General features: G+C 52.6%; 1 protein-coding gene across 1 annotated transcript; it reads left to right on the plus strand.

Annotated features, from left to right (window-relative positions):
* The first annotated feature begins 76 nt into the window (after positions 1-76).
* On the plus strand, positions 77-9,329 carry ASF1B (anti-silencing function 1B histone chaperone). The gene is made up of 4 exons (XM_025916516.2): positions 77-709; positions 4,886-5,001; positions 7,578-7,754; positions 8,139-9,329. The coding sequence occupies exons 1-4, from the start codon at positions 601-603 to the stop codon at positions 8,343-8,345; spliced, it is 609 nt and encodes a 202-aa protein (XP_025772301.1). The 5' UTR covers positions 77-600; the 3' UTR covers positions 8,346-9,329.
* Positions 9,330-11,307: the final 1,978 nt, after the last annotated feature.

An 11,307-nucleotide genomic window follows, 5' to 3' on the forward strand; every position in this document is an offset into this window, starting at 1 on the left:
AATCTGCTGCGTCCCTGCCACTCTCCTCCCTGCCAATCACCGCGGGCGCCGGCACCGCCCTTCCCGCCCTCTTAGGCGAGCGCCGCGCGCCACCACTAGGCAGTTGGCGGCGCTGCCCTCCGCCGGGGTGAGTCTCCCGGAAGGACTGGGCGAAGCGCGGGCCACGCCGGTGCGGGAACCTTCGGGATTGGCCGATAGGAGCCCCGCTCTCTGATTCCGCCCCGCCCCCCCACAGACACCCAAGTCGGAGACGCTGGGGATTGGTTCCCGGTGGACACCCGAAGAAGCCAAGAAATGGTTCCGCCTCCCTCGCGCGTCCCGGAGAGGGAGCTCCACGGATTGGTCCGCTGAGGCTCGGCGCGCGCCGACCCCGCGCTCCAGGGTTGGCTGAGGGTGTGCTCGCGCTGCCGGAAAGCGTTGACGGTGATTGGCCGGAGGGTGGGGCCGGCTATTTGAAGGAGGCGCGCGGACCAAATACGCACTTCAGTCCGCGGACAGAAGAGGCGGGAGCGGTTCTAGGTAACGCTACCCGGCTGACCACAGAGGACTTCGGCGCGGGCCCGGCCCCAGCTGTGGCCTCTGCCGCAGCCCGGCAAGGCGATGGCCAAGGTTTCTGTGCTGAACGTGGCGGTGCTGGAGAATCCGAGCCCTTTCCACAGCCCCTTCCGGTTCGAGATCAGCTTCGAGTGCAGTGAGGCCCTGGCGGACGGTGAGGCTGGGCCTGTGTGGAGATTCCCCCTCCCCCCGGCGGACCCCGACCTCCCCCGTGAAACAACTGATCTCCCTCTTTCCCTCCGCTTCAGCCCCAGCCTCCTTGTAGAGACTACCCCTGACACCCCATGGCCAACCCAACCCCCTGCCCGGGGTCACTCCAGTTATCCCTGGGGAGACCTCATCACCCCCCTCTTTTTTTCTGTGGAGCGCCTGCTGGGCACCTATTTTCTCTGTAGAGACCTCAGTCTCCGTTCTTTAACCTGCAGAGACCTTCAGTCACCCTATCTTCCCCAAACTCCCTCCCCTTTTCCGCAACGGAGCCCCTCTATCACACTTTCTCCCTGTGAAATCCCTTTCCCCCGTGGCAAGACCTAATTCGCCCCTATCTCCCCATTTGTCTCCCAGTCCCCTCCCTAGCCTGCTGATATTTAAAACAACCCCACCCCCACCCCCACCCCCTTCTGATTGTTTTCTACCCTAAAGCACACATCCTAGAACCTGACTTTCCACCTCCTTAGCTAGGCCCCAGTTTTCCACTCTTGATACCCACCTGGGGAGGCAGGGCAGGTTTCCAGCTCCAGTCTTTCAAGATAACTTGGTCTCCCCAGCTTCGGTCCCTCCCTCCTCTCTGCCTGCTTTGATAAACACTCCTACTGGAGGGGTGGCATAGCCAGGCCAGCCTTAGCTGGCTCCCACTGTCTGCCCACCAGGTTCCAGCTGATCTACCGAGGTGCTTCTTCCAACACTTTTGATGGTCTGACCTAGTCTCGGGGGGGTTGGGTGGGCCAGGCTGAGCCATGATGGTATCTGGCTTCAGACAACCGGCTGAGAGGTCAGAACGTTTTGTGCATCTTTTCCAGGGTGCTTTCACTGACGTACTTCATCTGTGTGTTATAAAGGTGGACATGGCTCTCATCTCACAGATGAGAAGACGGAAGCCACAAAGAATGAAAGACCTTTCAAGTAAAGGTCTATAAAAATCTAAAATGTAAGGTTGCCCAGGGACTCTTGGCACCACTTTCAGGAAGGAAGTACTCCATTAGACCAATCCTCTCCACTTGGTGGTTAAAGGAGAAGAAACAGCCGCTGAGGAGGTGGAGATCTGTGAGGCCATGGTGTGCTAACTAGCACCTCTCAGCGGTAGGTGGGTGGTTTGTGGGAAAAGCCAGCCACTTGGATTAGCTTGGGGCTGATACGGTTTGAGATATGTGTGCTTTTGGGCCGGGCCAATGGATCAATCTCTCCTAGGTTCTTCTCCTTTTTAAATTAAGGAATCGACTTGTGACTAACTATAGAATAAGCCCAGTTAAATCCTTTCTGGAACAAGGCAGGGTGTAAATAAATAATTAAAGTGTAGAATGACACTGTGGAATAAGATTTAATTTTAAAGCCAGGAGGAGATGTAAGGAGCTAATAGGTTAAGGGATTCACAGTTCCCAGAAGGCAGGAGGTCGGGTTTCAAACAGCCTGTTTGCGCTCCTTGCATTTAAAAATGGTTGCATTGTCATGATCTAGTAGTTTTATTCCTAGGAAAACCCCTGCCCTGTTACTTTACTAATCTGTTTATAGACTCAGAGCAGGAAAGGCAAAAGTCCACCGCTGGTCGTTTTTTAATAGAAATGAGATGACTTCTCCAAGGTCACACAGCCGGTCTGTAGAAGTATTGACACTAAAGTTTGTCTCTGAGTCCTGAGTCCAGAGTTCTCCGCTTTTACTATAACCCGGGAAAGAAAGAATGCATCCCTCATTTTAGAAATGGAACGTAAATAGAATGAGCGTAGAATTTGTTTCCGTACCAGGACACTCTCAAAAGAGAATGAGGAAAGTGCTATTACTAATTACACCCAGACAATAAAGCTTTTGCTCAGAGAAATTCAAGTTGGAAAGCAAACTCTGGCCTGAAAATCCAGACTCTGGTTCTATCCCTAGGACTATCCATGACTCTGACCTGCCAACTTGCTCTCTGCCTCTTCCCGGACTTCTTCCCATGGAGCAGAGAGAATCCGTTTCCTGACTCCCAAACAGATGGAGGGGGCCTGGCTTTAGGAGTCTCTCAGATTCAGGAGAAATCTCAGTCCTGTCACCTTGACACTGGCAACTGAAGACCTGACAAAAGACCCAACCCCCAGTCATTGGCTGACCGTGTTTCCCAAGGGCTCTAGGCCCCTTTGGTTCTTTTCTCTCCTCAGCAACTGGAAATAGATGCTTCCAAGGCATAGGTCCACGTTTAATACATTACGTGTGTTTTTCCTCTGTTTCATGGAGAAATTCAACAGCTGCTGTTTGAATAAGTCATAGAAGCAGATGTTCTGACCCACAGCTGTCACCGTGGTCAGACCAGGGTTCGTCTATATGATTATGAAAAACGGCAAAGTGATAAACAGAAAAAAGCCTCCTACATGGGCGGTTTCTGTGTTGTGTTGTGTTTTAAGGCAGGAAACATTCTCCAGCTAGTTCAACTAACGATAGTTTTTTGCATGGCTTTAATCAGGTTGTTGGTTTTGGTTTTGTTTTCATATATAGTGGAGGAGCATGTTGTCAGGTGTTCGGTTGTAAAGTTAGAGCGTGAAGACAAAATTGAATATTGTCAAGGTACCCTTGAAGTTGCCTAAAAAGTTAGGTGCACCATGTTTCATAGGTACAATTGAGTCCTGTATTCCAGAGGAATGAGTTTGTGCTGTATTGGTGATTGACGTCCCACATCTAATTCTAAAGAATGGTTACATTCCAAAATGAAGCCACTTAGGAATGCTTCTGTTTAAAACACTGGCAAGTTTAAGGTGATCCAATTCGTAGGCCTTTATCTCAATCATCTGCTATCTTCCATGGATGATTTCAGCAGCTCCTCTAACCCTCGAGTCAATATTTCACTATGGCCTTCTGTTAATTCTCTGATTTCTTAACGGCCCGCATTGAGGGAGCCGTTGCGGCCCGTTTGCCTGGCTGCCAGCACAGCATGCTTTCTCTTCTGGTCAGCACCCACTCCGGTCGCTGTTTAGGTTTTGCCAATGGTGTTGGACATCAAGTGCCTGTGGCCTACGCGGGGCCTGCTCTCCTTCAGGCTCCTTTTTCCTGAGTAGAGGGCCTGGGTAAAACTGCAAAGCGACAGAAAGTCAGTGTATCAAGGAAGAGCTCGGGGCTCAGGTGTCAAACCTCCGTAGTTGTGGCCCCGCATAGCTGTGTTTCCAAAGTTGGATGCTCTTGTGGGACACTGGACCAAGAAACAGGGCAACTTCAACAACAGTTTACTTCCTGTGAAACTTCCCCCCGCCCCGCCCCTGGCTGCTGGAGCTGTGGGTTGTGTAATTTCAAAGAACCCAAAATAAGTTTCAGGTCTCCTGCCAAGCCTCCGTGTACTAGCGTGACCTTGCCCCTGATACACTTGGACCTCCTGCAAGAGGCAGCGGTGACCAGGGATTTCCGGCACTTGATGGGCCGGGTCTCTCCTTAAGCACTTTTCCTTTCACCTTGCTAGAACATAGTCAGGGATGAGATCCCCCCACTGGATGGGATGAAAGAGTTGGGGTTCGGAGGATCATCTTTTGGTGCCACATTTGTTGACTGAGTCACTGTCACCCAAGGGTCTAAGAGCCGGCATGAGTTGGTGCCTGATCTGGAAGACCTGGGGCCTGGCTGGCTCCCCCAGTGGCCTCGTCTTCCCCCTCCTGCTGTCTGGCTCTCCTGCTGGATTGGAATCTGCTGCCATGCCCCAGTTGTCGAGGGATCTATTCAGTTCGGTGGCACCGGTCCCTGTGTGTGAAAGAGGATGCTGCTTCCTATCCCAGCACCCAGTGGGCAGAGCCCTGAAATGGCCCAATTCCCTGCTGTTCCCTCCTCAGCACGCCTCTGTCACGTGGCGCCTAATTCAACCTCTGCCATACGGTTCACCCTCAGGCTCTCAGATCCCCGAGTTCCCCCAGAGGTGCAGGGTGGAGGTCGCTTGGCAAAGCTAGGCTCACAGGAGAAATTACCCCCCTAGAATTAGAGGCTCGTGCCCCTTCCAGTGTACAGGACAGTGGTGCCCAGCACTTCGTGCCCAGGAGATGCCAGGTGGTCTTGAGAATAAAACTCTTCCAGTATATTAAGGATCTGTCCAAAACTCGAGAAGACCCTTCCCCTGCCTTCGTGCTCCCCACCTGTTTCAAGTCCCTAACACCTCATATCCTTACAGACCTAGAGTGGAAGATCATTTATGTTGGCTCAGCGGAGAGTGAGGAGTTTGATCAAATCCTAGACTCCGTGCTGGTTGGGCCTGTTCCAGCAGGGAGACACATGTTCATCTTTCAGGTAAGAGAGACAAGGCCTGAGGCTTTGGCACCTAAAATTATCCTCTTCTGTCCAAAAGCACATGGTGTGGGTCAGTGGTTCAGGTTCAGAATTCTGGCTCTTGCTTTCAAGAACTGTCTGACCTCTCAGAAGTACTTCACACGTTTCCCTTTCCTCCACCTCTGTGTCATCGTTGTCACCATGAGCCACTGATCACAGTCGATTCTCCTTATTCACGGGAGTTATTTTCCAGAAGGTTGCTGTAAATGCTGAATTAACGAGTACCGAACCATTGCCCCTGGAAGAAATACGGATTAGGTTCCTACAAGTCCTATTTTTGTCAACCAGTAAATACATAAGCTTGTTTTATGTGTGTTTGTTTAAAGACCCTTTATTTAGTATTATTGTTGGTTCATTCCCATTGACCTTCTGGCCAACAGCACTGTAACTCATGCCTGAAAAAAGCTTATCTAACACACGTATTTTCTCCATAAGGCACATCATCACCTTCTTGCCCTTAGGGACCCTAGACAGTAGTAAGCACTATGCTTGGTGGCCTTTTTTTTTTTTTTTTTTTTTTTTTTTTAATGTTTATTTTTGAGACAGAGACAGTGAGAGGGGGGAGGGGCAGAGAGAGAGGAAGACACAGAATCTGAAGCAGCAGGCTCCACACTCCACGGCTCCACACTGTCAGCACAGAGCCTGACGTGGGGCTCAAACTCACTAACCGTGAGATCATGACCTGAGCCAAAGTCGGACACTTAACCAACTGCCACCCAGGTGCCCCGGTGGCCTTTTTTTTTTTTTTTTTTTTAATGTTTGTTTATTTTTGAGAGAAAGAGAGAGAGAGACACGCACGCACGTGAGTGGGGGAGAGGCGGAGAAGGAGGGGGACAGAGGATCCAAAGCAGGCCTCACACTGGCAGCAGTGAGCTGACGCGGGGCTTGAACTCACAAACCGTGAGATCATGATCTGAGCCGAAGTTGGACGCTCAACCAACTGAGCCACCCAGGCACCTCTGGTGGCCATTTTAAACTGCAAAATCACCAACAAAAAGCACCAAAATGTGAGAAACGTGGCATTAAAAAGACCACAAAAAGGATGCTCATTTACAATATGTGCTGAGATGAGGTGAGGTGATGACCTCACCTGGGAACACGTACATCAGACAACTCAAGATTTTTCCCCACTCTGTGCATGTCCTCAAATGACCACGAAAACACCCCAATTTTGAGGTTACAGATAACTACTACTAATTAGCAAGAAGGCGAATCCACAAATGAAGATTCACTATAGCTGATACATGACTCTAATCCAGTGCCACAGGGGCTGCAGGAGCACAGGTACAGGGCAATTCTTAACACTCCTTGAAGTTTGAGAGGCTTTGCTCAAATCCTCACCTACCTCCCCCTCTGCTCCTCCCACCCCAGTCCAAGCAACTCCATTTCATGCTGTTAGGAGGTGTTACCTCATCCACCTGTATCCAGGCCCCAGTGAGCCCACCTACTCCACTCCACAAGCAGGGCTGGCGTCCCGAGCATTCGGCACATGCAGCCACAAGGGGCCTTGCACCCGGCACAGTGTTCTGCTGTCGCTGGCTGAAACTTACTAACCTGTGAACAAGGGACCCCATGTTTCATTTGATTATATTGGTTTCATTTTGCACCCGTTACACAGCTGCTCCTGTCCATAACAACACACCCCAAATCTATCCATGTCTGTCCTCTACTTCCTAGTTTAAGTTTGTCCCTGCTCCAGGATGACTGCTGTAACCTCCTGCCCAGTATCCCTGCTCTAACAGCAGCCGGCCGTCCTCCTGTCACAGTGTCCCACACTGCCACTCTTTTTTTTTTTTTTTTTTTTTTGTAATGTTTATTTTTGAGAGAGAGAGACAGCACAAGCAGGGGAGGGGCAGAGGCAGAGACACAGAATCCGAAGCAGGCTCCAGGCTCTGAGCTGTCAGCACAGCCCTACGCAGGGCTCAAACCCATGGACTGAGATCATGACCTGAGCCGAGGTTGGACGCCTAACCAACTAACAGACTGAGCCACCAGGCACCCTGAGAGTTGACTCAATTTTGAAAAAAAAATTTTTTTAAGTTTTAATTTCTGTAAGAGCGAGCATAAGCAGGGAAGGGGCCCGACACAGGGCTTGAACTCAGGAACCATGAGATCATGACCTGAGCTCAAGTCAGACCCTTAACCAGCTGAGCCACCCAGGCACCCCTGCCAGTCTTCTTCACAGACCCCTTATCTCCTGCTAAACACTCTTCGTCTTTCCTGAGCCTTTAACTGGCCCAAAAGGCCCTGGGTGGCCTGGTACCAACCTGCCCACCTGTTCAGCCTTATCTTATGCTGCCCTCCCCCCCTGCTCACTACACTCCTCAGCACCACTTCCTTCTTTGTGGCACTTGTCACACTGAGCATTTTACAGGCATTTGCGGGATTGATTCTGTCTTCCCCACTCGATTAAAAACTCCCGTTGGCAGAGACCATACTTTGGCTCAGTAAAATATGTGTTGCTTGAAAATCGTTGTATTCCTGGTTGAGGTGTGGCTGTGCAGTCAGTACTAAGGCCCAGGATGTGTTTCCTCTAGGCTGACGCCCCCAACCCATCCCTCATCCCCGAGACCGATGCCGTGGGTGTGACCGTGGTCCTCATCACCTGCACGTACCACGGACAGGAGTTCATCCGTGTGGGCTACTATGTCAACAACGAATACCCCAATCCCGAGCTGCGGGAGAACCCACCCCTGAAGCCAGACTTCTCTCAGGTGGGGCTTGTCTCTGCACTTCCTGCTTCAGACAGGCTGGCTCCTTTGCACCTGGGGGAGTTGACTCATTGGAACTGGGAGCCAAGGTCACTTCTGAAGGTTTTCAAGCCATCCTCAGATCTTGCAGCTCCAGACTAGAACTGGAGAGAGAAAGGTCTTTTGTTTCTCAGAAGCACCCCTCGCAGAATCAAGATTAGATAGGTCCCAGCCCTAAGTCATGGTACACAGGCGCTCCCTGGAGTTCTACATGTAGTTGTTGATGGAGATGGAATAAGTGAGATCTGTTCTTCCTAACTTTGGGGCAGGGGTTTGGGGGGGCCCCGGCTCTGTGGGAGTAATGAGAGGGCATGCTGACAAGGGTTGACATTCCTCTTTCTGCCCCAGCTCCAGAGGAACATCTTGGCCTCGAACCCCCGCGTGACCCGCTTCCACATCAACTGGGACAACAACATGGACAGTCTAGAAGCCATAGAGAACCAGGACCCTGCCCTGGGCTGTGGCCTCCCCCTCAGCTGTGCTCCCATCAAGGGCTTGGGTCTCCCTGGCTGCATTCCTGGCCTCCTCCCCGAGAATTCCATGGACTGCATCTAACTGCAGGGATCCAGGCCCAACCTGGGCCCAGCTGGGATTGTGGCCAGTCTCCTAGAGCATCTGGAGGGGGCAGGCGGGCCTCCCAGACAGTCCCATGGAGGCCATCTGGAGAACTCTGGGGCCATCAAATACACCAAGGCTAGGCAGACATGGCTCTGAGGAAGGAGCGGGCCTCAGGTCTCTCCCAACCCTGACCCAGAAGGATCATCTGACCTCTAGTGCCCAGGCCTGTAAGAAGCGGGTACTTCAGTTTTTAATTCTTTGTGACTTGTGTCTTTTCTCCTTTCCACACACACTATAAATTCCGCCTGCAGGCCTTTGTGCCACCATGGTCCTGTGAATACCACTGACCCAAAATTCTTCCCACAGACCTCCCTGCCCTGCCTTGAGACTTTCTTGGTCAATGTCTGGCAAGGCTCCAGCACTATTGAGACAAAGGCTGTCATTCCTGTCCCTTCCCAAACATCTGAGCTGATCCACCCAGCTTTTTGGAGTCACAGGCAAGAAATCTTGGTTAGAAGGTGGACTTGGACATAATTTCTGTCCTTCCAGGACAGTTTTTAGGTCTTTTCAATCCAACAGCCTCTGGAAAACCTCTGTTCCCAAAGCTGTGCTCAGCAGGATGCTGAGGAATGATGGTCCAACTCTCAGTCACAGCCACCTTCCTGTCATCTAACTGGATCCGGCTTTCCCTGGAGGCTGTCACAGTGGGAGGATGGCATGTTGGAGGAGTCCGCTGTGCTCTGTCCATCTCGGTGTCGGCATCGGGCCCCTCTGCAAAGACCTCATGCTCTCAGGCCACAGACAGACTACAGGCACAGGAAACAGTAGGGACTCTGGAAACCTCTCCTCCTGCCATGCTGCCCCTGCCACGCCCGGCCCTCTCGCTGCTACGTGGATGCTGTTGTGATTGCAGTTTGTGTATTAAAAGGTTTTTATATTAAACATGTTTGGTTGGTCTAAAAATAAAAAGCACTTCATCTAGACTGTTTCTGCTTTTGTCTTAGGTGGGCTGACCATCTCTTGTCCTTCTCTCCTCATGACGTGCTGAGGGGGCTCTTGCCCCAGACAGTGGGTTGACTGTCCCGTGTCCCCTTGCTTAGCTTCTTACCCTGGTCTTAATTGGTTACCTAATTGTACTCCAGACTGAGGTTCAGGGAGGGATTTTTCTTTGTCAAAAGTTAAGCAACCCAGCTGTTCCGGATAGAGCATAACCAGTGATTTTTTAGACTTTGACCTTGACCCACAGGAAGAAGTTAACATCATGCTCCAAGGACACACACAGCAACATATTAAATTTTACTTTGCTTTGTAACCCCACAGCCCAGGGTAGACTTGTCTGGCTGGTGAGCCATTTCCCCATAATTCACAGAAGTGCCCAGACACTTACCTCCCAGAAACTGGTGGACCTAGGAACATGGGTGCAGACAGCTATTGGCTAGGGTGCAGGTTGTAGAAGCCTATAGGCAGGACAGCAAATTGGCTCGTAGACCTGAGACTAGCTAGCCCTCTGAGTCAAGATAGCTGGCTCATCCAGCCCTCCTCCCCTCTTGGCACCTTCTGTTTGGGTCTTCTGTAGTGTTTTCAAGCAGGGGCAATTTAACAATGTCTGGAGATGGTTGCGGGGGGGCGGGGGGGGGGCTTCTACTGGCATCCAGTGGGTGGAGACAGGATGCCTTTAAACCTTCAGTGCGCAAGACAGCCCCCTTCCCCAACAAAGTATGACCCTGCCCCAAATGTCAGTAGTGTGGCAGAGAGAAACTGACCTCAGGCTGTGTTTTAAAAGGGCACCCAGAGGGGCGCCTGGGTGGCGCAGTCGGTTAAGCGTCCGACTTCAGCCAGGTCACGATCTCGCGGTCCGTGAGTTCGAGCCCCGCGTCGGGCTCTGGGCTGATGGCTCAGAGCCTGGAGCCTGTTTCCGATTCTGTGTCTCCCTCTCTCTCTGCCCCTCCCCCGTTCATGCTCTGTCTCTCTCTGTCCCAAAAATAAAAATAAAAACGTTGAAAAAAAAATTTAAAAAATAAAAAAAATAAAATAAAATAAAATAAAATAAAAGGGCACCCAGAAAAATGGTCATCTTTATTGTTCTAGGACAAAAGGAATCCTCAGCCTGGCTATGCCCCAGACTCCTCATCTGTAAAATGGGAGTGATGCTAAATAGTACCTCCGTGATAGGAGTGTGGTGAAAAGTAATTTATTTAACGAGTGCCAGCTCTTACTACTGACGCACACAAGCCCAGGGTAGATGCCCAGCAAAGGGATAGACACAGAGCTCCCTTCCAACCATCCCCTGTTCCCGGGGCCCAGCATCCTCCTGAAGATCTGGCTGTGGCTGGGGGAGACCCAGAAGGCTCCTCGGCCTGGACCCTGATATCCTGCGCCAGGCCTTATGAATGACGACTGCCTGCGGCCCGGCGACCTCTGACCCGAGGCGCCCGCCGCACCCCTCCCCCGCTGGCAGGTGGACAGAGGCTGCGCCGGGAGGGTGGGGGGAGGCCCTGGCGCCAACCTCGGCTGGCCGGCGGCCGCTGCCGCACTGAGCGGAGGCGGGGGACTGCGGCGCGTACGAGGCCAGGCGGGCGCTCGCCTGGACCGCCTCCTGGGCCTCGAGCGCGGCGCGGCTGCCCGCCAGCCTCTGCCGCCCCGCCCGGCCGGCCCGGGCAGTAGGCTGCATCTCCGCCCCGCCCTCTCACCCCGGGATTGACACTGAACGTTCTGCGGGGGGTTTGCCGGACGGCTCGCCTCCGCCAATTGGCGGCCTTGGTGGGCTGGCCAAGGGCCCTGTCGGGAACCTTAGCCAATCAGGTGCGCCGGCCCGCCCAGCTGAGGCCTCGCAAGCTCGCGAGTGGTGGGGCGTCCGCGGAGCGCGTCACGGGGCCGAGGGCCTATGGAGGCTCGGGAGGGTCGTGTAGGGCCAATGGGCAGCGGCGCGGCGCCGTCACTCAGGGCGGCCTAGGCCAAT

The sequence above is a fragment of the Puma concolor genome, chromosome A2 (genome assembly GCF_028749965.1).
Source record: "Puma concolor isolate L17-30 chromosome A2, mPumCon1.1.hap2, whole genome shotgun sequence".
Taxonomy (NCBI): domain Eukaryota; kingdom Metazoa; phylum Chordata; class Mammalia; order Carnivora; family Felidae; genus Puma; species Puma concolor.